At 42.0% G+C, this 25,153-nt stretch overlaps 1 protein-coding gene across 2 annotated transcripts; it reads right to left on the bottom strand.

Annotated features, from left to right (window-relative positions):
- On the bottom strand, nt 1–25,153 carry VGLL3 (vestigial like family member 3). 2 transcript variants are annotated; one of them, XM_079974852.1, is made up of 4 exons: nt 24,468–25,058; nt 12,104–12,350; nt 8,021–8,524; nt 1–2,183 (listed from the first exon to the last, which is right to left on the bottom strand). In XM_079974852.1, exons 1-4 carry the CDS (start codon nt 24,699–24,701, stop codon nt 2,140–2,142), a joined length of 1,029 nt encoding a protein of 342 aa, XP_079830978.1. In that variant the 5' UTR covers nt 24,702–25,058; the 3' UTR covers nt 1–2,139. The 2 variants fall into 2 exon arrangements, with proteins under 2 accessions (XP_079830978.1, XP_079830979.1); XM_079974853.1 differs by lacking the exon at nt 1–2,183 and adding an exon at nt 5,358–7,980 and having other exon boundaries at nt 8,289–8,524; nt 24,468–25,153.

Raw genomic sequence — 25,153 nt, 5'->3', positions numbered from 1 at the left:
TTTTCCCCGGCTCTTTCTCTGGGAAAACCCACATTTTATCGCCGAATTGGAGCAAATGGTAATCTGTGGAAAACCCAATTGCTGTTGGCTCTGATTCAGCGGTATAATGTGGGTTTTCACGGCGAAAGCACCAGGTCAAAAAACAAACAAGCAAAACCAATGTTCAGACACAGAAATTTAAAGGCTGGAGCCGTGCCTAGAAATGTGGCACAAGCAGAAGTCTAGACGAGCCCTAATAAGTCATGTTTGCATTCATGCTGCTTCATGTACCTGCTTTAGACCTCAGACTACTGAAGAATCTCACCACAGGTTTGATTTTAGCACATATTCTAGAAATGTCTTGCTGATTATGGATCCATGGGCAAATTCGGTTTAGCCAATGACTTCCTAATTTATTTGTATTGAAGAGTAGTGAAGCCGGCACTCAATGGACTGCCAGCTGACACCAGATTGTGGAAAATGAGTAGCTTTATTGCAGGATTTGAAAATACTGAGTTTTTTGGAATATACAAAGTTTTTGCACCAAAAAGGGGCCGATTCAGAATGCAAAAGCCATTGGTGGAAAGTTCCCCCCACGACCTATCAATACTTGCAAAATATGCTTCAGACTCTATAATTCCTGTTAGATTTTTTTCCTCATCACAAGAATGGTTCATTGGAAATATCACGCCCCCCCCCCAAAAAAACACACCAAACCCAGCCCAATAATAGTATGTTTGGTTATAAGCTAGGTAATTAATAGTCTTGATACCTATTTGTGCGCCCCATTGATATTCAATGATTTTTTTCAGTGAAGATCCTGTTTCTATGAACAGCACAGTAGCTAACAGGCCAAAAAAATGGCCCTAGCTGTGCTACAAGGTGCTATCCCCAGAACTGTGGCACCAGCGAAAGCTTATTGTGCTGTGTTCATGCTTGTACTCAGACAACTGTACTAGTGTCTTTGTGCAAGGCATTTAACATGCTCCATAGACCAGTGCAATTGTTGGCTAGCTCTGGTCTGGATCCAAAGAATGGTATGGCTAGGGAAAGATCTTCTAAATCAGTCTACCCTTCAAGAGGAAAACAGTGAAAAATTAAATGGTGCACACAGTCCCTTGAACACACCTAAACTTGCTCTTGGAATCCCACTCTATGTTCTAGCAGGTTATAGGTGGAGGTTGGCAGGAAAGTAGGGTATGTACCTCAAGCAACAAGGTGCTACATCTCTCTTCAGCTACTGTCATGTTAACACTGCAGCTGAGATTAATTTAAAGGCTCAAGGCTACCCATCTGTTTAGGATTTCAGTTAAAAGCGTCTGTACTTCATTGTTTCAGCAACATATTCTTATCAGGTACCCAGTTCAAAGTTGTCATCAGAAGCAGCAAAGCAAATAGTCATTTTTCAACGAAAGATCACTGCCGTAGACACTGTTTTACATTTGAACAATTGCTTAAGCGAAAGGCAAAGTACATTCAAGATCTTGTGGGGTTGTTATATATGGGGGATTGAACCGTTTGATCATAACAAGATACTTCAGGTCACAACAACAAAATCTCATACAACCACATCAGACATTTAAAAACCTATGCATTTCAAAAGATTTGCCAGTGCGTCTCTGAGAGCAAGTTCTTTAAAACAGAACTTAAAATTTTCAAAACTTTAAATTTTAAAAAATACATTGTTCTAAAATAGCCCACCAGTGCTGATGCAAACTTTCTGTATTTCTACAAAAATAGATGCATAAAGAACTACAAAAACTGCATTCCTGAAGGAGGACTCTAGGTCAAAGCTAGGTCTCTCCTGACAGTCAAGGGTATGCGTTAGTATATAGACAATGGCACACATCTAAGCAAAACACTGTTAAAAGGAGCATAGAGAAGTTAGATTGGAGAAATGCTTTAGCAGGCTCAGATGACAAATGATATACAAAAGAAAGGTTTTCAATTTTTTTCTTAATGTCCTGGGACTTTAAAATGACCTTCTGGAGGTAAAGGCTCCATCCAAAAAACATATGGCTGGTTTGCTCATCATCTGCTTAGTATAATGTTTATTGCCACTGTGAAGAAACAGTAAAACATAATAATACTGTAGTATCTCCTTCACAAGATGGGAACTCTTTTAACACTGGTTACTGGTAAAATCCATTTTTTGGTACTTCAGAACCATGATGTCTCCTTACTTTTGTCCTGATGTTGGATGCCTATTTTGAAAGGGAAGAGGAAATAAGTTTAAACTTGCATTGTTTGAGTGGCTTAATTTGATTAATCAGTCATCATCTTACATCCCACCTTACTCTCACCATGAAACCTAAGGCAACATACACGTGGTTCCCAGGTGGTCACCCATCCAGGCATCGCCCATACCTGCTTAGCTTCAGTTGGGTGGTGGCCTCAGGCACCATCAGATCATACTCTGGGACAAATGTTAATTACACCTGTGATAGACTGTACTGTAGTTGACTCCCCACCCCCCGTCCAATTTCAATAAGTAGTACTAGACTCAAAACATATTGATTTAAATCATCTGACATAAACATTGGTTTGGTTTCATTAAGAAATGACATTTATGTGCCTGAGATGCATCATAAACTTCAGTTTAAAGTAGTCTGAAAGAAGAAGAACTGCATGTACATTCATCCCACTTTTGCTTCTGGTACACACATTTGGCAGATGTTTGCATTATTTCTAAAACCTGCACTGCCTGCTTGACCAGAGGTGAGAGTAGGATAAAATCTGGCCAACCGACTGACCATTAGGCTAAGTGAAGTGGCCACCTCAGATCCTGAGGGGCAAGGACTGAATAGAGATGCACTGGCCACACATCCTCCAAAGGACCTACTTTTCTACATGGAATGAAGAGAGGCTTCAACATGTCTTTCACCTCAAGGAGCAAAATGTATTTCGACAACCCTAATAAGAGAAGAACCCCCATCAGAAATGTGCCTTTCAAACCACTTTTGCCTTCCCACCCCCCATTATTTTTACTTGTTAAAAACATATAGAAGAATAAAACAGTAAATGAATACAAAATGTAATATAAAAGGCTGCCCAATGCAATAAAAAATTGAAAGAGACAATGAAAACGAGCAACTTCCTAAATGCATTAAAAAAAATAAAAATAGCTTCCCCAAAAACTTTGCCAAAAAGATGACTCCACTAACAATCTTTGAAATTTTTAAGCAAAGAGACAACTGAAAGAGCCAAGACAATTATCGGTTCTATCTTAATAAATTAAACATAAATATTTCTGTGATATTATTATGAAAAAATGGGTACCTTTTTGTAATGTTTTGGAACATACAAGTTCCTTGATAATGTCCAACCTTATACTGATCTCAACCTGCTGTAACAATATTTATTTATGGCCTTTATCTTTGGTCTATTTTGCCTTTTAATAAAATAAGTTATTAAAAACATTTACGTAAAATTAAAGATTCTGCTGAAGTTCCTGCACTAAAGGGGGTGGGATGGGAACACTTGAAATTACTTACTGTTGAATCATTTCCTTATACTTTTGTGGAACTGGCCCAGATTTATGTGTAGTTTTGTAATCTTTTAACATCAACAAGGCTATGTAAGGGTATTCATATCTGGTCTGCTGCATCCTCAGTTAATGAATATGTCCTTCTCAGGAGCTAGGAGTAATCTAGGCAGTGATTCTTGAGAGCAAATTTGTAGTCTTAAAAGACACAATTTACTTTTTTCCCTCATTAATGCTCAGTGAGATAGATGGATATAGATAGATAGATGATAGATAGAGATATATGCACGGAATCTTGTCCCTGATAATGTTAGTTTTCATTTTCAATCATTATGGATGTAGGTAAATAGAGATTTTGCTGTATTGATGCACACTCAAAAGAAAACTTTGCCACTTGTGAATATTGGGTGTGGGGAGATGAGTCTGGAGCAGCTGCTTCAGTCAGAAATGTTTGTGTGAATTCTCCCTGAGCCCCAGTGTTTATTCAATGGTTACAGATCTTTTGTGTAGACTGTGGAAATCCCTTCCCCCAGGCAGTGTTCCATGAGTGGACATAACATTTCAAAGCTCTCTATGAGTCATCACAATTGCATATAACATCTACATGCTAGCTCTGTTGGGATTAGGGCAATGAACACAGTAAGGAGCACTTAAACACCACAAGCCCCAGTCCAATGGGCAGGGGTGGTAGAACTTTTAGTTCAATGTCTAAAGAGCCACAAGTTCCTCTTCTTCCACCATCTTTCCATCCCTAAAGGATTAATAAAAAGTAAACGCACAGGAACTTGTCACTGTTTTACATATGTGGGGAAAGCCTACCCTGAGTTCAAATAAATGCAAGCTAATTGATTAATATATGGCATGCTATAATATGGTCATTACCATTTATGTTTGTGTCCAGGTAAACCTGAAGTCAGTACTGCATGCATAATTAAATGTTACGCATGCATTTATGGACTGGATCTATCATTGACGATGCATCCTCAGTTTTGACCCCTGTACCCAAGCTCTGAAACGGAAAAGCTGGACCAGGCCATTAGCCTTCTATTCTTATAACAATAGTTAAATCAGAGCCATCCCTCACTCACCCCCATACCAAAATATTAATTCATTTCCTTCCTACTTTCACTTACCCATGAACAAATTGCAGCCCCTTTCAGGGTTTTTGAGCCTTTCCTTTAAAAAAATATATCTTAAAATAAGATTCCTTATTCAGCCTTGGACAGACAATCCAATTGTCTAGACAGCAAGGAATACTGGAATTGCTATCAGATGCACCTTTATGTTGCCTTCTATGACAAGAGTCATAGACAGCTGAAATTTGCTCATAAATACACCTTGCCAAAAGGCAGACCCCATGAAGGGGCTAACAATTGCTCCTAGTCATAGCAGACGATCACTTTACATCCTGGAGCATGAAATTTAATTACTCTTGTGTCATCTGTACAGCTGCAAACATAATTAATGGCCATAAAATTGCCCAGATCTTTTAAGGATTCGGTTGTGCTGTTTTTTCTTAATGTCCCGAGGCAGCAAAAGCAGTGCTGTTTTACTCTCTCCCCGATAAAGGAGAATGTGAGAATGAAGCTTGCTAGGTTGTAGCAGTTAGTTCAAGAATGTGAGATAGGGCATTTGCACTGCACTGTTCTCTGAAACCCAAATCCAAAGAACCTTCTAAAAGAAACGGACTATCATCTAATACTATGTGAATGGTAATATAAACTCTTATATTAAATTTGCAAACAGTAATGTCAGAACTGTATGGAAAAAACTGGGTGGGTTTCCTACCCTTGATGGCAAAAACTGCAGTCTGAAAATTGGAACAACAGTTTTATTTTTAAGTACAGGAAAACCAATTTAAGATGTAGCATTGCTTGCTAAAGTCTGTTTAAGCATCACTTGAACTAGGTCCTAAACCAGTACGTTTAGCCTGAGGTTCTGCCACTTCTCCACACCAGATCTGGGAGAAGTAGAATAAGCAACTTTTTTCAGATCCATGGCTGGCAGCGCTCACTGCAGTTGAATGAGCTATGCAGTTGTATGGACCAGTTCTATAGAGTGATTTCATGGGACATATGCCCCTTTCCCTCCAATTCACTTTTCAGGTCAGCAATGACTGCTTTGCCCTTTGATACAGTTGAGTTATACTAGTGTTCTCCACTAGATGTGTAAAAAGACAGGCACAAGTGCTCAAACACTCTGGGAAATGTACAAGGTTCTTTGGATGCCACCCTCTGGACCTCCCATGGAGGGGGCACATGGAGATGATGATCACAGGATCTGAGGTGGTTTGTGTGAGGAGGGGTGATCCTTGAGCATATTGGGCTCCTGAGATGCATAAAGCTTTGCAAGTCAAAACCAGCTGCAAACTCACCTGCCACATATCATAACTTACTGCTAGCTAAGTAAATGAAATGTCTCCACTCAAAGGCAGTATGATGCTGAATACCAGCCGCTGGGAGACAAATAGCAGGATGGGCCTTTACCCCTTCTATCAGTTAGGAGTGATTTACAGATTGCTACCTATGCCAAGTAAGGCCTTTGATTTAACCTGACTGCTTGGGATCTTCAGGTTTTTTTTTTTGTGATAATGACATCTGCCTTGAAGACAAAGATATCTGAATGAAAGTTGGTACACATTCAAGAAACAGCTCCAGCTTGACTCTAAATCCATTTTAGGATGGCTGTGTATCATACTTTATAGAGGATGGCTCTGTTTGAAGGGCTGTCAGAGGACAGTCCTCATGAAGAAGTCCTCTATTTAATGTGTGAGGAACCTCTGGCCCTCCAGAGGTTGCTGAATTACAACTGGGGCTGATGGGAGTTGTAGTTCAGCAACACCAGGAGGACCAAAGGTTCCCCATTCCTCCTCTATTTGAAGGGCTGTCTGTCTACTCATGTCACGTTTAAAGGTAAAGAACCAAAGATTGGTAAAGATTGGTAACTTATTTCTCATCAACAGTTAGCATCCAGACAGGAGACTGAGCAGGCAAAATGATCACCTGGCCACAGTCTTTCCCAGATGTATTATATTTCTATTATTTGTATTTATACATAAAACCAGTATAGGTAAAGGTAAATGTGGTGGCGCTGTGGTCTAAACCACTGAGCCTCTTGGGCTTGCTGATCAGAAGGTCAGCAGTTCAAATCCACACAACGGATTGCTCTGTTCCAACTTCTGCCAACCTAGCAGTTCAAAATGCATACTAGTGCATGTAGATAAATAGGTACTGTTACAATGGGAAGGTAAACAGCATTTCCATGCACTCTGGTTTCCATCATGGTGTTCCACTGTGCCAGAAGTGGTTTAGTCATGCTGGCCACATGACCCAGAAAGCTGTCTGTGAACGAATGCTGGCTCCCTTGGCCTGAAGCAAGATGAGCCCCATTGTCACCTTTGACTGGACTTAACTGTCCAGGGATCCTTTACCTTTTTTACCCAATCCAGCAAATGCAAATCTGTGTCCTCTTTTTTGGTGATGCATAGCTTCTTTTTTTAGCAATACACAAGTGGCCACTTTAATCTATTTTCAAGGGACCATGAAACATAATGCATGAGAGACAGAATGAATATTGAATTACCACAAGGTAACGTGATATGTATACTTAATATGCAATTCTTTGTGGTTCAAATGCTAGCTAGACCTGCTGGGATGTCTGCAGCAGGGTAATGGATGAGTCCAGGTGTCATTCCAATGGTACAAAGTATGGAGCTCACAGGGAAAAACTTTTGTCTTCCAATTCAGAGAGCATCTCAAAGCACTGAAATGAGATTGTATAGGTGCAGCAGAGCCACATATATAAAAGTAATTTGAGGAAAAGTGTTTTGTGCTTGGAATAAATTTATTTGGAAGACTGCCCTGTAGAATGACAGCTTTCTTTTATGCTGGGTTGTTTTGGGGAAGTTTTATACATAACATTTGTGTTGGAAAACACTTTATGATCTCTTGGGTCCACATTGAGTGAATTCAGAACATCTCATTCTCAAACAGGATTGAGTAAGAAACCAGATTCATTGCAGGCTTACAGAAAGAAGAATCCAAAATTTGTCTAATTTGAAAAAAGGAACAAGGAAGGGTATGTAGAACTGCAAAACAAGAAAGCCAGTATCTGGTTCCTACTGACTTTATATAAGAACAGGATGTTTGTGGTTAAATTTTTGCTACACACAATAGAGCTCTGAACCTTGGGATTGTTTGCCTATATTAAGTGTGTTATATGTTTTGTCTGCTTTATGATTTCAGTGGCAGTAAAGAACTAATTCTTCAAGATCATCATTGCAAATCTTAGCATTCTTGCAACTTCAACCCTTTCTAACTACATCAGGGATTCATATCTAATAGATCAGGTGAAAGAATCAGGGTGGGGAGCTTGTGACCCCCTCAGTTGGTCTTGGACTATAACTCACCATGGTGGCTGATGGGAGATGGGGGCCCAGCAACATCTGCAGTGCCACAGTCCCCACCCCCCGAATTAGTGGAGGTCTTGAGAATTTGCTTGGTTACGACATATGTTTCCTAACATATGAACCACGTAAAAGAGAAAGCTGCAGCTTACCTGCGTCAAACCCAAAAGTTGGCACAATGTCAACTGTTCCATGGAAGGCTCCTGCCCATGCTGAGGTAGCACTGGAGACAGCAGTAGGATCTGTCTTTGTTGCATCACACTGTGGTGGAGGAATCTTGCCTGCGCAAACTGAAGGCATCAGCAAAGATCTGTACCGTGGGTCAAGGTGCGAAGTCGGGTGGTGATGATGATGCATGTGTGCATGAGGATGGTGGCGGTGCATGTATACATCATGCATGTGTCCATATGAAGGGCTCACCTGAGATGCTAATGGATAATGCCAAGATTCTGGCATACTCGGCGGAGGAGGTGGAGCAGTCTGATGCAGAGTATGTCCTGGCCAGCTGCTGGGATCTGCTGCTGAGAAGGTGCCTGGTGCAGTAACAGGAAAGTCATGATGAACTCCACTTAAGCATGGTGGAGGTGGAGTTTGATAAGAACTGGTCCAAAACGAAGCTGGGAAACCACTCCTCTGGCTTGCGATTGTTGCATTCTCTTTTAAAAGAAACATCAAAAGGATGATAAATTCTTCCATGGATCTTGAATAATAAACAGCTTTGCTAACATGAATAAAGAAATGAACAATTATTAGGCCTCAACTACCACAGGCCTTGATTCTCTCACAGCCCTACATCCTGATGTTCCTCAGACATAGACAACTATTTAAAAATGTTGATGAAAGCACAAGTAACTGGACCCTGCCAGAAAGCCGTCTTCATGTGCCTCCTCAATCTAAAGCTTGGAGGACAACTATGAGAAAGAAAGCCTTTTTGGTGGTGGCCCCCTGACTATGGAATGCTCTCCCTAGGGAAGCTCACATGGTTACAACTTTTATGTTCTTCCAGGCCTTTTTAAGATATATATATTTAATTCACAGTGGCAGTCTTAATATACGCATTAAGGGCTATTTAAGTTCTTCGCTATACAGCTGTTTGTGGTTTTGGTTTCATTCCACTGCTTTTGTATTTGGGTTTCTGTGTTGTTCGTCTCTTAAGTTTATTGTGGATTTATTGTGCATGTTTTTTTTTCTATTTTATTAAAATTCTTTTTAGACCCCAGGGCTCACCGAAAAGGGCGTAAGTAACTGGCCACTTTAGTGTCTAATCAGCAAATTTTTTAATGTGTTTGGAAATATAACAAAGCAGCTGATTTTAGAACTAAGCAGATTGCAATTCAAGCACAGCTCAAGTCCAGTGCCATTATATTATGAAATCACATACTTTAAATCCCATCTTTCTAAGGAATGGTAAATGATTCTACTATGTAATGATAGTGCTGGCAGAGATACTACTAGTATTCTTGCCCAAACCTTGATTTGAAGTAAAGTAGAAAGGAAGATGCTTTGGGGGGAAATAAGGGAAGCTAGAGATGTTGCCATGGAAGAATATGCCTATAGCTGATGGTGAGGAAATAAAGTCACAGAAATATCACAAAAATAAGAACATTTCAGTGGGGTGTGTATATATATATATATATATATATATATATATACCTGTCTATCTATCTGGCAGTTGCAAAGGTTTATTTGTTTTATTAAGCTAAAGAGCTTTCATATCTAATAAATTACAAGTTTAAATGGATTTCTTAATTGACCTTTTATTTTTATTTATTTTTTTTAAAAAAATAAGACTTCAATTTTAATAAAAGTTAATCAACTGTACATAAAAAAATATACATGTGCCCCACTGAAGCCCTTACTGTATGTATCCCAGTAGAGAGCTGTGCAGGGACCAACTTAAGCATTCTACTTAGAACCTATCACACCTGAGTTCAATAGAACTCCAAGATGCCCTGAAGAAAAACCTTATCTAGCCCAGTGTACTTTCTGATGAGGATGGCTCAGCAGAAAATGAAGGCTTTGGAAGGAGAACTGCAGAAAGGGAAGCAACACAGTCAAATCCATTTCTCCCCTCCTTAGGGAACTCTGGAGATCTTAAGTTTGCCTTCGCATATAACCGATGGGAAATGGTGTTCAGTGTCCAAGAGATACAAGTGCACTCCTCTGTTCTGTGCTAAATGTGCATGGAGAATATTAGGTCTGTAGAGCTTTAAAATAACATTCTTGAATATTTGTGAAATGTCATCATGCTTCCACACCCAATTCATAAACATTTCACCTCTTGCACAACCAAATTCTTGGAGACAACTTCTTAATCTCTTTTGGTTGTTGTTTTTAAGCAAAAAACCTCAGGAAAAAACAATTTTGATGCTCCTTACTGGGTGAGGTGATCTCTTGGCATTTTTACATATATATGTTTTTAATTTCTCAGAAATCATCTCCTCTCTGGTGAGAGTCACCTGAGAATTGCATTAGGATGGCTAGTTAAGATGCTAAAGCAGGGGTGGCAGTAGGTAAATCTGCATCTACCAGTAGATCTCTATGTAACTGCAGTAAATCGGAAAGGATTTATCACTCCTAATTGTTAAGCAGTAGCAGCAACAAAATGGCAGACTCTTTGTACTGCCAAGCATAAAGAACTTAAGGGTGGATCATGGGGTTTTAGTAAACAAAAAACAAACAAACCCCTAAGTGGATACAATATGCCTGCAGTCTGCCCACACTTGTGCTAGAGATAGCCAGAGGAGCGAAATGCCTTCTCAAAGCTATTCAACAATGTAATAGTTCAGCTGTAAATGCAGGACACAATCATTTCAGGCATTAAGTGTTCATATGTTCTTTGATTTAGGTTTTGAGATTTCAATAAAGTACTTAACTGACTTGATAATATTGATACTGTTTTTACCCATTTTGGTAGTATTCAGTTGCTTGGAGAAAACCAAATACACCCCAACTATCACTCCCATTTCATTTTCCAGTTTTCATTAATTCTGTAATACTAAGCAATCCCATCTGTCTGGAACGGCCAGCTCTTTCCGAAGTCATGATGCTTATCCACCCACCAAACTATATAGCATGATGATAAGATAGCAATTCCTGCATTGTCACACTATAATATCTTGCAGGAAAGTGACATTTTTAAGGTGTGAATCTTAAAGAATTTCCCACATGGCAACCTCCCATTCTCTGAGACTAATTCTGTAACGTGAGAGTCGCACTCAACGCAACACATAAAATCCACAAGCATAGGATCTCCCTGTAGGTTTTATTATTAGCAATTGGGAGCCCCATATTTCTGCTCTGAAGATTTGAAAAGTGGAGCTGGACAAAGGGGGGCAGTTAACATGTCTGGTACCTGCATGGTTTCCCCATTGCTCTAGTTACAATTGGGAGGGGCAATTCAGAAAGGTAAAATAGCATCGGAGAAGCAGGTTTTGCACTCTCTCCAAGTACTATTTCTCTAGTTATCAAAGCCACTGCACGAGGCTGCTAGTTAAGAAAAAGAACAGAAGAAAATGCTAGTTACAGATTTCCTGCATCATATCTCTTTTCATGGTGAAAGGTAGGAGCTGGTTTCAACCAGACAGTTCCGCTAGTGGGAGCCAATGCAAGACGTCAGAATAGCATTCAGGAGGAGAGTGCAAAGGGGTTCCCCCCATTGGCTTAGAAGGGTTAGGACAGGCATGTCCAAAGTCTGTTAATTTTGTCCCCTGGCCAGTTTTATCTGGCCCCTGTGGCAGTTCATTTATTGGGGTCAAATCATTAAAAAAGCTCAACAAGTTAAATTCTTTTTTTAAAAAAGCTCAATAACTTTCGTCGGCCCTCATGCATGTTCACTTCATCAAATCCGGCCCTCTTTGAAAAAAGTTTGGGCACCTCTGGGTTAGGAGAATCACTATAACAGCATGCAGGAGGACAGGGGACATTGTTCCATCTGATAAGGAAAAACGCTTACACTAGTGGAACAATCATAATAGTGTGATGTTGAATTCCTCTCCTAATTTCCCCCAGGAATTTCCAAATTTTGCATGTGGCTAATCAGACTGCATGGGTAACACTGGTTCTGAAGGTCAGCTTTTTGTGTATCTGTGTCCTGCCATCCAGGTATTGTATGACAACCTAATTTTTAAAAAGAATGTATACCTGAAGGTGTATATAAAACCCAACTTGTGTGCTCACAAAACCAAAGGAATAAAGTAAATGAGATGTAACCAAGTTTTGCTTATAAACCTTACCTCTCCATAGCCCTGTCTTGCTTTTGGAAATGGCAGTCTCTGGACTGAAGTGACTAGCTTGGTTTAAAGCTCTTGAGAAGTGTTCATCCACTACTGACCCAATATCACCCTGAAAGTAAGTGAAAAGGACGCAGCGAGAGTTAAGGTACTCCATATCAGTAGGCTGGTCTTTCTCATCTTCCTCTTGTTTATTAGGAAGGGTCACTTCCAGAGATTCCTGCATCTTGCTGTATACAGCTAGCTTACTCTGGTATAAGGGAGGAAAAACAGAAAGAAAGAGAGTAAGATAACTTCAAGTACAGACCACAGAAACAAACATGCATTTAACGTATGGCAATGGAGATACATTTTATATTATTATACATTTACTTGTAGCCAGCCCTATCTATTTTGTAAGTGCCTGCCACAGAGAACAGTCATCCATATTGCATCATATAGGGATGAAGATAAGTAGAAATGCAGACCAAATGAAATTAACTGACCTAACAAACACCACCAAGATTAATGCACAAATCAAAACATAATCCCTTCCATTATTCAGTGGCCAGTGAGGCATCCTCCAGATATTCATAGAATCATAAACTATCAGGTTGGAAGGCACCCTTGGGGTCATCTTGTCCAAACCCCTGCAATGCAGGAATCTCAATATGTTTTTGAGGACAACTCCCATAATGCCTCAGCACTGGCCATTCTGGCCAAGCTAATGGGAGTTGTAGTCTAACTAAAACTTGATGGCTCGGCATTGACTATGCTTGCATTTTACCAACAGAGTTGTGCTGGTTCTTGTTTTAAATGACTCAAGTGGCTCAAGTTCATGCTTTTATGGTGCAGGCCTATGCACACCTATCTGGCAGCTTTGCATTGAACTCAGCAGGAGTTCCTTGTGATAACCATGCTTTTAATGGTATTACACTGTTCCTCAATCAGCCATCTGATGAATTATTACTCTTGTTCAAGTGATGGATTTTCCCAACCCTAACTTATGAGCGGAAAGCGTTATAAAATATTCCAGCTTTATAATTCAGTTTTAGGCATTCTTCACTGTCCTCCACTTGTCATAGCTTTCCTGGGCTTAGTTATCATTTGTGGAGGAGGAGGATGCTACACATAGATGTGGGTAGCAGAATCGAGCCATTTGTGAGCGGGGAGAGGGGGAGTCTAAGCATTGCCAAAGATACAAAACAAATCTGTGCTCTTCCCTCATTCAAGCAAATGCTGCATTTTTTTACATAACACCAACTTATAAAAACATTGCATATAAAAGATGATTAAATGTGATGAGATTGCTGTGAGATAAACAAACCCTTTTAAAGTTCATAAGGGGGGGGAAAAGAAACATAATTAAAACCAATGTTGGATGATGAAAGCCTCTGCGTATCTCTCCACAATTTTTCTGTCAAATCAAACGAAAATGTCAAAATAAATTAAGTGTGAAGATCAATTTTACATGGAACATATTTTTCAGATGTTCCATGTTACGAATGTTTTCCAAGAAGCCCAGATCCACACCCCTCTGGCAGTGAGCATCCCTTTGTGCCCAGCATGGGGGAGAGAAGGGAACGGGTGTAATTGTTGGCTGCATGGCCAGTGGCTGTTCATCTTAGGGTACAATTGCCAGCCATGCCACCTGCTATGGAGGCCTCAGCATTTGGCTGACTTGCTCATGCAGAGCTAGTTGGCTGGGGGACCAGGACACATACACCAAAGTGGAGGCTCCTCTGCTTTGGTCTCCGCCTGATTCTTGTCTTACCTTCTCTCCCACTCTGCTATCATATGTCAATTATCCAGGGCTATTAGTTCCCCTTTCTCATATGAACTTGTTGTGCATATATTTTGGTTCATGGCAGTTTGTGCTTTTGTTTCTTGACTGCAACAACTGGCACTTAAGCATTAGACACAGACCATAGTTTGGGAAGTAAGGGGCTTCCAGGAACTGGCAAACGGATGAACCCCCCTCCTTGGTGGTGGCAGGCAGCAGGAATGGCTCACATGGTATGTTTGTTCTAAGTCACTCCACCCCCCAGTAATTTCCCCTTTATTTGCAGAAGGAGTTGTTATTAGCATCAGATTGTCCCTGCTTGCATTACACCATCCTCAGGCACTCTGCAATCAAAAAGGTTGCAGGTTTTTAACTCAGCTCTCTGTGGGCTTATTATCCACACTTACCTTTCATCCACTGGTACAGCCTGTGCTTTAAAGCTCGGGGTCGGAGCACTCTTTTCCCCTCTGGAGCTTCCCCCTTGAAAATCTACTCTTTAATGCTCAATCGAAGCAAATGTTAGAGCGTGGAAATACCAAACCGACATTCGCTCCGATTGAGCAAGTTTTCACAGGGAAAGCTCTGGAGCAAAATAGGGGGGCAGTGGGACACGGAGCTTGAAGGTGCTGACCTGTGCCTGGAAAGAGTGGGGCAAAAGGTATGTATGGATAAGCCCTTAGTGTTTCCCATTCTTCCCTTTCACCCTTTGTGCAGCACAATGTTTGCCACCGTTCTTAGGCTCTCATAGAAGTAGTCTGTTAAATAGCATTTAACCCAGGCTTTTCCATCCTAGTGCTGGCCAGATGTTTTGGGCTGCAAACTGCCATAGGACCTAGTCAGCACATCATGCTGCCTGCAACTGATGGGAGTTGTAGTTCAAGAACATGGGCACACGAGCAGCTGGGAAAATGGATCTGAGGATGTGGGAGAGTATGCAAAAGAGGAAGAGTCCAGCGTTTTATAACTTTCACTTATTTCATTTCCTTCAGCTCAGCAGCATCACAATGACCCATATTCAAAAGTTAGTATTTTCACTTTCTTAGAAATACCACATTGTTACTCACATCACAATAGAACAGGGTGAGCAACCACAGCCCTGGGGGCAAAATGTAGCTCTTCCTCCAGGCCCCTTGGTACTCACACCCCACCCCCACCCCCAGTTTACACACCCTCTTACATGGCAAACTGTGTCATATATTAGCAATATATTAGCAAAAACAACGGGAAGAAAATTGCTTTGCAGTGTTCACTGTCATACATTATCATCTCTATTTTTCATCATGGGCCAGTTTGGGCGTCGTTACACTCCCTGCAAATGTAACAGTTTGACTGCCCTTTGCAGATTTCATTTTATTGTTATTGTATTCCGTTTGAGTTTTCAGCTTATTGAGATCATTTTCAAATGGCAAACCAGGAAAATTTACATGTGAAGGGTAGGCCAAGGGGACAATGTGGAAACTTGTTCCTGGGATCCAGATGCTACTGCCTGGAAGTCTGCTAGCATTTGTATATAGTAGGTGGAATTCAGGAAATTAAAACTCATATCCAGAGCTGCTGCTCTGTGCAGGAATGCTCTTCGTTTCATGGTCAAGGCTCTCTCACTGCATTTGCATTTCAATCTTTCCTGTTTCTCATCCCAAGAGTTATTGCTGAAAGTTATTTTGGTTAATTTTAGAAAATGAAGCTGAATCTTTGATATTCCTATTTTATCCTGAGATGCTAACACTTTACCAGCCTAGTGGCAAACTTTCTCTACATACATAGGATGTATATAAAGGGTACTACTTAATATACATTTCCAAGCAACAGAAACCAAATGAATTCCACCCTCCCCCCATAAGTTTTCACAATAGGACAATTCCTAAGACATCTCTTTGAGCTTCAGCGTTGTTCATGTTATGAAGTTAGATTTTCGTTGGCAGCGTTCAAGAGATGGGAAAATCCTAGCCATAAAATAAACTTTACTAACACGTTTAAAGCAAATTATTCCTTATGGTCCTCTTCCAAAGCACCTTGATGTGAGTACATACTAAGGCTTCTCCATTCATTTCAATGAATAAATCGACTAAAATGAATGGAGAGGCCATTGCACACGTGAGAGTTCTGAGAGTGCATTTCATAGGATGGCTGCTATTACAACCCGTGCCATTTGACCAGTACTAACAGATGACCCTTTGTCAGCAAAGTGGCAACAATACTGCAGAGTCAACATTGCTGTAAGCATAACCATGCATCATCTGTGGCATGAACCATAATAGCAGCAGGGCACGCCATGTTGCATAGCAGAAATAAGCAAAGCCATTTTGCAAAGATGCCACAGAGCAAAACTAGGAATTATTCCCCCATAGGTCTCTCTGCCATCACTAAACACAGCCTCACTGGTACAACGCCTTACAAAAACAGACCAAAGATCTATCTAGCCTGCCAAGCAATAATCGTCGCCTGTTTTGGTTCCTCCCTGACTCCGAACCTCAAGGTATATAGGCATCATGACTGGTAGCAAGTGACAGCCCAATTCTCCATGAATTTGTCTAATTCCCTTTCAAAACCATCAAAGTTGGTGACCATCACAATGCTTGTGGTAACAAATTCCAAAATTTAACTGTGTGTATTTGACTGATCAGCTTCATTGGAAGACTCCATGCCTTGATATTGTGGGACGGGAAGAAAAACGTATGCCCATGGCCTCTATTACTCATCTTTTTTCTAAACTACAAAGCACCAAACTATGTTACCTCCCCTTGCAGAAGAGTAGCTCATAGAATTGCACAGTTGGAAAGGATCCCAGGGGTCATCTAGTCCAACCCCCTTCAATGCAGCTATTTCCTGGCACCTGCTACATTATTCTTTTAAACTGGAGATGGAAACTGGCACCTTCTACATACAAAACATGCCCTCTTGCACTGAGATACAGTCCATCCCCATATTATAAAGATATCCTGGGGCTTTTGAAAACAGATCCCCATAAGCTTTAAAGCCTTTCCAGTGATGAAAAATAGGACAAGCTCAATTTGCAGCCCCAATAAAATGAACTGAGTAATAAAAGGACAAGAACAAGTGTGTGTGTGTGTGTGTGTAAAGAGAAAGACATTTACAAATAGTGATGTACAAATTGCATGTCGAATGCAATCACCCTGAAAATTCCTAAGTCAGTGCATTCACATAACTTACACAACTGAGAATTTTAAACTACAACCTTTTTTCAAACTGTGTGACATATTTCATAGAGGAGGCATTTAATGCCATCGTATTTGGAAACAAAAAAATACAGGTTTTAGCCTATTGTGGTTCCCAGCTCTTGGAAAGCTCTTAAACCTAGCAGAAGTTTCCATGAACTGAGGGGGGGATCAGTATTTGATGATTTGCCTTCCCTTTTGCAGCCCACTGTGCCCACCAGAAATCTGCTCCAGAATGTTGGAAGGCCCTCTAGAGCACTGCAGGAGGTGACCGGGGTGGGGGCAGTTATAAAAGAAAGGTGTGATTTGCAAAAACTCTCTTCCTCCCACCTCTCATTTACGGAAGCCTCCACTAAAGGAAAGAGCCTTCCAAGAGCAGACCAGTTATATACATAACTGAATATAACCAACTGGTGCTTTTGTTTACAGTTTCAGATTATTCTCTTGCCACTGCTTGGATCAATGCTTATAAAACTTCGTAGGGATGAGGTGAAGTGTCAGAAATTGTTGAAGACATAACTGGATATCGGCAGCAAAGTTTAAAGCACACTTCCTGTGATTGATATGAATAAATTCACATTGGTATGAAAAGAATGGTCAGGCCACAGGCCAAATGTGTCTGGCTCAGTGCTGATGTCCATCTGCTGGCGATTGCAAATGTTTGGCCCTCCTCTAACATCTTTTCTCCTTCCTTTCTCCACCTACAGCAGCATGCCCCAACCCCTCATCCCCTTCCCACCAATTAAATGCAGCCTGTGCATTTAAAATATCACCTGGTTAGCAGGCATGACAAGTAAGTAAATACAGGGATATGGAACAAGAGATTCTAAGTACAGCATATGACATAATCTAGTGCAATTTAGTCACTGCCTATTTTCCATAGGCAGCAATGGCCAACCCCGGTAAGTAGCAGGTAAGCAGTAGGGTTGGCCATTGCTGCCTATGGGAAATGAATGCCAGTTTCTTTCCAATCTATCATAAGAACCATCCTAACAAGCATGCAAAAGGAATTACCATCAACCCCACCCAGTATGGCTAATAGTCAGGGGTGATGGGTGCTATAGTCAAACAACATTAGGAGGGCCACAGGTTGTCCATCTAGGGCATGCTGCAGTCTAAAGGTGTACACTTCACCATACCAGTGGTTCAGTGGAAAAATATCTAAACATATGCTGAAGCATCCCAATTGAAATCAGTGGGATCTGAAAGCTCACTTTGGCGTGATCAAGGCTAAAGTAGTGAGTAATCTATTGTACAATTTTAGTTCAGAAAACATCAGCTTGTTGCAATATTCATGATTGAATTATAATTAACAGAAAATGAATTTGGAATTCTTTTCCCATTGTATTTTGTCAACACCAAAAGCAGAACAGACTAGACAGAGCCAAGGGAAAAGGGAAAAAATGAAACTGTCTAAATCTGTTGTTTATGTTAGGATTTATGTAAGCCATGGTTTGGGTTATTAACATTTTATTTTATTTTTTATTTATAATTTTCATTTATATAAATTATAACAATTATTTAACCATAGTTTTAATATTTTCAAGTTTCGACTCCCTTTCCCCTCTTTCTGCGGTTCCTTACATTTATTTTCATCCTTTCCTGCATACTTCAAATTGCTTTTAATCATCTGTTCTCATATATATATATCTCATAGGTAGAGGTAAAGGAACCCCTGACCATTAGGTCCAGGCATGGCTGACTCTGGGGTTGCGGCGCTCATCTTACTTTATTGGCTGAGGGAGCTGGTGTACAGCTTCCGGGTCATGTGGCCAGCATGACTAAGCCACTTCTGGCAAACCAGAGCAGCGCATGGAAACACCATTTACCTTCCCGCTGGACCTATTTATCTACTTGCACTTTGACATGCTTTTGAACTGCTAGATTGGCAGGAGCAGAGACCAAGCAACGGGAGCTCACCCCATTGCGGGGATTCGAACCGCCTACCTTCTGATTGGCAAGTCCTAGGCTCTGTGTTTTAACCCACAGCGCCACCCACGTCCCATATATATCTCATATATGTGTTTAAAACTGCAGGTTTTCACGATAATCCTGCCAATTTCTTGATCAGTTTACAGTTTGTAAATACTCAATAAACCACTTCCATTCCTTTCTAAAATGTTTGTTGTCTTGATTTCTTATTCTTCCAGTAAGTTTTGCTATATCTGCATACTCCACTAGTTTCTGTATCCAATCTACTTTTGTTGGGACCTCTATATCCTTCCACTTTGGGGCAAATAACATTTTTGCAGCTATAGTCACATCCATAAATAAATTTCTATATTGTTTGGGTAGTTCTAATCCTATAATTCTCAAAAGAAAAGCTTCTGGCTTTTTTTTACTAATGTTATCTTAAACATCTTTTTCAGTTGATTATATATCATCATTTCCCAGTAAGCTTTAACAAGATCACCACATGTGAAAAAGGTGCCTTCTTTCTCTTTACATTTCCAACACTTATTTGACTTTGATTTATACATTTTTGCCATTCTACTAGGTGTTATGTACCATTTACATAGCATGTTCATATGATTTTGACTTAAACCATAACATGCTGTAAATTTTATATCTGTATTCTATAATCGCTTCGATTTCTATATTATGCCTTATATCTATTGCCCAGTCTATCACTGAAGATTTCACTTGTTCATCCTTTGTCTCCAAACCCAAGAGCATCTTGTACATTTTAGGCATCACTTTAACATTACAATTTAACATGTTTCTAATTGTGATAGTTGTTCCCAGTGTGGTGTAGTGGTTAAGAGCGGTAGTCTCGTAATCTGGGGAACCGGGTTCGCGTCTCCGCTCCTCCACATGCAGCTGCTGGGTGACCTTGGGCCAGTCACACTTATCTGACGTCTCTCAGCCCCACTCACCTCACAGGGTGTCTGTTGTGGGGGAGGAAGGGAAAGGAGAATGTTAGCCGCTTTGAGACTCCTTAAAGGGAGTAAAAGCTGGGATATCAAATCCAAACTCTTCTTCTTCTTCTTCTTCTTCCCCAAACCCCCACTTCATATCCTTTCTAAATATTTCATTCAAATGATGCTGTTACCATTTTGTTACCATTCCTGGTAAATCCTTAAACTCTTTTAATTTAAATTCTCCACCCTCCTCTCTTAGCAAATTTCTATAAGTTGCCCAACTTTCCAGCATATTTTTCTTTTTCACTGCTATGGCTTCAAAAGGTGAAAGCCAAAGTGGTGTTTTAGTTTCCAATAAAAAAATTGTACTTGTCCCATATTCTATACAAATTTTTCCTAATTATATGGTTTGTAAAACCTTTATGTACTTTCACCTTTTCACACCACAAATAAGCGTGCCAACCAAAAATATTTTCGTGACCTTCCAAATCTGGGGTTGTTATTGTTTTAGGGTTTGTTTGTTTTTTGCCTGCTACGGGCTTATAAAGTATTACATAGGCAAACAAATTTTCCAAATCCCCTAAAATATCACTGGCAGTGTCTTCTGAATTTTATTGACTCCAAATGTTGCCATTCTAGAACCATCAAGCGTGCAAAGGTAAAGGAAGTGTGATTGTTTTTACAATTTTTAGTCTTAGACCAAAGATTCCCCAGACACATTTCCCTGCATGTCCACTTCCATTAAAATCTATGCACATGCACCTGTAAAACAGATGACCAGCACAGTTGGTGAAGCTCTGAGAGTGCCCGTCACCTGTTTGAAGGATAGGCTAGATTCGGTCCTCTTCTCCCTAGAAGGAACCAGTGCTTTCAACCTCACTGTGCTGATGCCATCAGGGATGTATATTGGACTGAGTCAGAACATACCAGCATACAGCCATAGGTGCCATACATGGAAGATTTTTACAGTGTGCAGCAAAAGCTGCAAGGAATGTGACCCAGCAAAGAAAACAGTATGTGGAAGCTGCTCCAGGCACATTACCTCTGCTAGATAGCAGTGAGAGTTGGGGTTCTTATCAATGTTATGCAATATCAGAGTTATTACCCTCAGGTTTTATTAAATCAGAAATCCATAAATACATGAAAAGAGCGCAATCACCTCTTTACAAACTTGCCAGCTTGGAAATATAAAAAAGTGTGTGGGGGGGGGGAGAACATGCCAAACAGAAGTAAAGTATTTCCTAAACTAAACTGTGTTCAGACAATGAAGCATACCTGTGTTCAGGTTATCAACAATTAAAGTTAATCACTGTTTTCTTATCGCTTTTAAGATTCATATAGGGAAAAAATGAAATAAAAACCCAAGGAGAAAAGATCAAGGCAGGAAAACATAGGGACAGTGGCATATAGAATAATTTAGATCTAACAATTCGCTAACAAAGAAATTTACTTGCTTAAATATATGCTACGCTCTAGGACTCAGTAGTCTCCTAAAAAGAAAGCGACTTCTTAATTTTTAAAATACATAGATGAAAAAAGATGCTCAAAACCTGGAACTGTAAAATGAAAAAGTAGAGATGAAGAAATTTAAGGTATATAAACCCTAAATTTTCCACTGCCACGCTGCATTTCCTAATATGATAGCAAACTGGAGCATCTGTTCGTATTTGATCTCTTAGCAAATAATACTTGAAATTGTGGAATGCTTAAATAGTAAAACTACAAATCAGTAAAATGGTTTCAGTTGCAACTGTAATAACCCAGACTGCAAAATAAACTTCAGTATACTTCAATGATGATGGTGATGGGAAGACATCCCAAATTCTACATGCTCTTACTGTCCGTGTATAATGGACCTGAAAAAGTTAGCCAAGCATTGCTCAAACTGCTTTGGCAATGAATAAAGAGGAAATAATAAACTTGAAAAAGGGATTTTGTATTTTAGCCCATATTTGTGTCTCCCAGGCAAGCTGGTATTAAGGGTCACTTCCCATGTACGGAGAAAACAATTTTTGTGGATAATAATGATAAAACCTTATGGAATGCAGCAACAACCAAAAAATGTATTCTCAGATGACTGCATTGGGGCCAAGTCAATATTAGTCCCACTTCACCCACGCACAAGCATAGTCTAAAAATGCTGTCAGCCTGATAAGAATTTCCTGATTTACTTTGTTACATCAGATTCTTAAGTTAAAGGGTAAAAACAGCCCTTGCCGCTTTACTAGAAGAACAAGATGTTTGACTGTCTTTAAACAACAACCCTCTTCTCCTTTAGATCTGCAAAAGAACTTAGTACTTTAAAACAGCACTGTAACAAAAAACAGAGTATTGGGGCTTGTTTTATCAAGTGAGGTGTCCTGCACACCAATTAGACATACTGTGCAACTTTGTGAATGTTTACTCAGAAGTAAGTTATACTGTGTTCAGTAGGACATAGGACATGTGTTCAGGATTGCAGCCATAGTAATAATATGCAGAACGTACAACTAGGCCATTGTTATAGTTAATTACAATGAATTATGCTTGGTATAGAAATAACGCTGTTTACACTCACAAAGCAATGCTCTCAATTAAAAACCCAAATGAAGCAATTAAAACAGTAAAGGTTGCAATCCTATACAAGCTTAACTCCCAATGAAGTTAATAGGGCTTACTTTTGAGCTGACCTGTGTAGGATTACTGAAAGATTTGTGGCACCTCAAGGTAACAGATTTGTTGCAGCATAAGTTTTTTTATAAGAGAGCCCACTTTATCAGATACATCTGATAAAGAGGACTTTCTTCAGTTCACAAAAGTGTAAACCCAAATTAATCTGGTAGTCGTAAAGTACCACAAAACTCTTCTGTTGTACCTTTTGCTCCAACATACAGACCCATTTAACTGACTGCAATTACGAAAATGACTTTCTGGCTATGCTCTTGAACGGGGCAACACCTACAACTGACCAGGATAGCAAGTTTAAGGAGCGCACATTTACTTGGAAGTAAACCCTTACATACCACAATCCCAAATTACATTGTATGGACAGAAAGATCTCCCTCCAAAGCAACTGTGTTCCGAGTATGTCTGTTAGAATCAACGAGACTAACTCCCAAACAAACAGAGCTCGCAATCCATCCCATTGTACTTAGAAATAAGTTCCACTGAAAGCAATGGAGCTTGCTTTCGAAAGCATACCTTCAGAAGTCAGAGTACAAATGCAATCTTCCTTAAGGACACCATCCCAGCATTAATTCAGAATTCGGGGGGTGGGAACCAGATGAGCAAAACCAAGGTGCGATGATCCAGCGCCCCAAACGTGTCTGCGCCCAGCGATCTCGTCGGACGCCGTGCCTAAGGAACGCGGAGAGCTCTCTCCTCCGCTTTCCCGTGGGCAACTTTGGCCAGGACTCAGCCCTGCGCGATCTTTTCTAGGAGCGGGGCCGAGCGCCGGGGCTGCCCTGGCCCTCAGGTGCCGGAGGACGGGCGCAGGCGGCCGAGGAGAAGCGCTTCCTGCTTACCTGGCGAGGCTGTCGAGAAAGCGAGCCCCGCAAGGGTCCGGCCACAGAGTCGGGGCAACCCGAGTCACTCGGCGGGAATCCGCAAAAGGACATACACTCCAGACCCTGGGGTCCAAAGCCGTCTCAAGTATATTCACACGCACGCCCAACTTCCCCCTCTCGCGCGCGCTTTTAAGACGCACAGACACGCGTCGTCGAGGTCCAGACGTTCACCTCTCTCATTGCCGCCTTTCCCCTCCCAGACCCACTTCCGCACAGTCACCAGCAAAGGAGGTAACTCGCCAGAGGGGGCAATCTTGCGGGCACCACCGTCGAAGAAGTCTGTTTCTGCTATCTGAGTTTCTGGAAAGCGCCAAGAAACTTCCGCGTCAGATCCTAAGGTGACTTGGAGCGCCTCTGCTGCTGCTTTCAGGGAGCGGGAGGTCGTGAAAACCCGCTCCGTCTAGGTCCCAGTCGCCGCCTGGCACTCTCACGCCCCACACCCCTGACCCCCAGGTGTGCTTTCTGTTCATAGGCCGGCGCGCCTGACATTCCCCCTCTCCGCCACCCCGCCCAGGTACACACACACACACACGTGGTGGCAAACAGCCCCGATGTAGTGACAGGCAGTGTGTGCCGCGCCCAAGGGAATGTATGTGCCCGCGACGTGGGAGAGACAAAGCGGGCGTCTGTGCGAGAAAGAGCGGGTGACCGTGAAGAAGGACATAAACATTCCTAAAATACGAGGAGTGACGCACATCGACGTTTATGTCAACACTCGCTTAGAGGCACAAATACTCAAGGCACAGCTTAAGACATCGCGCACGCTGGAGCCTCGTTCACACGTGCATCACCCCCGACCGCTGCATCCGTCACTCGCACATACTGAAGTCAGGGCCATGCATGAGCTGGCTCGCTGGCTCGCAAGTATGTCAAGTTCATCACAGACACGTGTAAAACCAGCGGGAGAGTCGCTCGGAGAAGCGGCTGGCTTCATCCCAACTGAGCCGCCCCGTCTGGTCTTCTCCCACCCCGCTCCTAGAATGGAGCCTGTCCCGCCTCCTGCGCCCCCGGCGAGGGTCTCACCTGCTGGCTGTGCGCGAAGGGCGGCGCAGGAAAGGCGCCGGGGGCGGCGGGACCCGCAGCTACGGCGCCGGGCAGCTTGAGCTGGGGCGGGCAGCACGTCGCCTGCGGCTGGTGCCTCACCACGTCGGAGCAGCTCATGGCAGCCGCCGCGGGACCGGCTAATGCCGGCGTCCGGAGAAGCGGGAGCCGAGCCTTCCAGCCGCCGGTGCCGGTCGCCGCGCTGCCTTCTCCCATCCGCGCTCGGGCGCGGAGCCTCGGGCTGCGGAGGCCAGTGGCGGAGGCGCCGTCATCTTCGGGAGTCTCGGGGAGCCGCCGCGGCGCTTAAATGGAAGCCGGGTTGCCTTGGGCGGAGGAGGCAGCGCAGCCCGGGGAGGCAGAGCAGGGGCAGCACGCCTCCGCCGCCCTGATTATCATAGACACAATGAGGGGCTGTCGCGCTCTGCCAATAGCTGCCCGGGCGCGGGGCAGCCGCGGCCCAACTTGGCAAACACCGCCCCGCCGCCTTCCGATTGGCTCAAAGTTGGTGTCCGGACAGAGCGGGCTGGGAAGGGGATTGGCCGAGAAGGAAGGCGCGGAGAGAAAAAAGAAGGCGCGGACTCCGCCCCTTTTGCTGCCTGAGTTTCCCACTTCGCCCGGGAAGGCAGCGGCGCCTGGAGAGAACGAGGGAGGCGTTTGGGAAAGCGAGG

Source organism: Podarcis cretensis (genome assembly GCF_951804945.1).
Source record: "Podarcis cretensis genome assembly, chromosome: 4".
Classification (NCBI taxonomy): Eukaryota; Metazoa; Chordata; class Lepidosauria; order Squamata; family Lacertidae; genus Podarcis; species Podarcis cretensis.
This window is presented reverse-complemented; position numbering and strand designations above follow the sequence as displayed.

Excerpts from the sequence above, each read along its gene's own strand:
- VGLL3 (XM_079974852.1), bottom strand. The coding sequence starts at position 24,701 with ATGGGAGAAGGCAGCGCGGCGACCGGCACCGGCGGCTGGAAGGCTCGG. Across the intron at positions 12,351-24,467 it reads CCTTCGCGCACAGCCAGCAG|AGTAAGCTAGCTGTATACAG; the intron begins GTGAGACCCTCG and ends CCCTTATACCAG. Across the intron at positions 2,184-8,020 it reads AACTTTTGGGTTTGACGCAG|GCATCCAACATCAGGACAAA; the intron begins GTAAGCTGCAGC and ends CTTTCAAAATAG.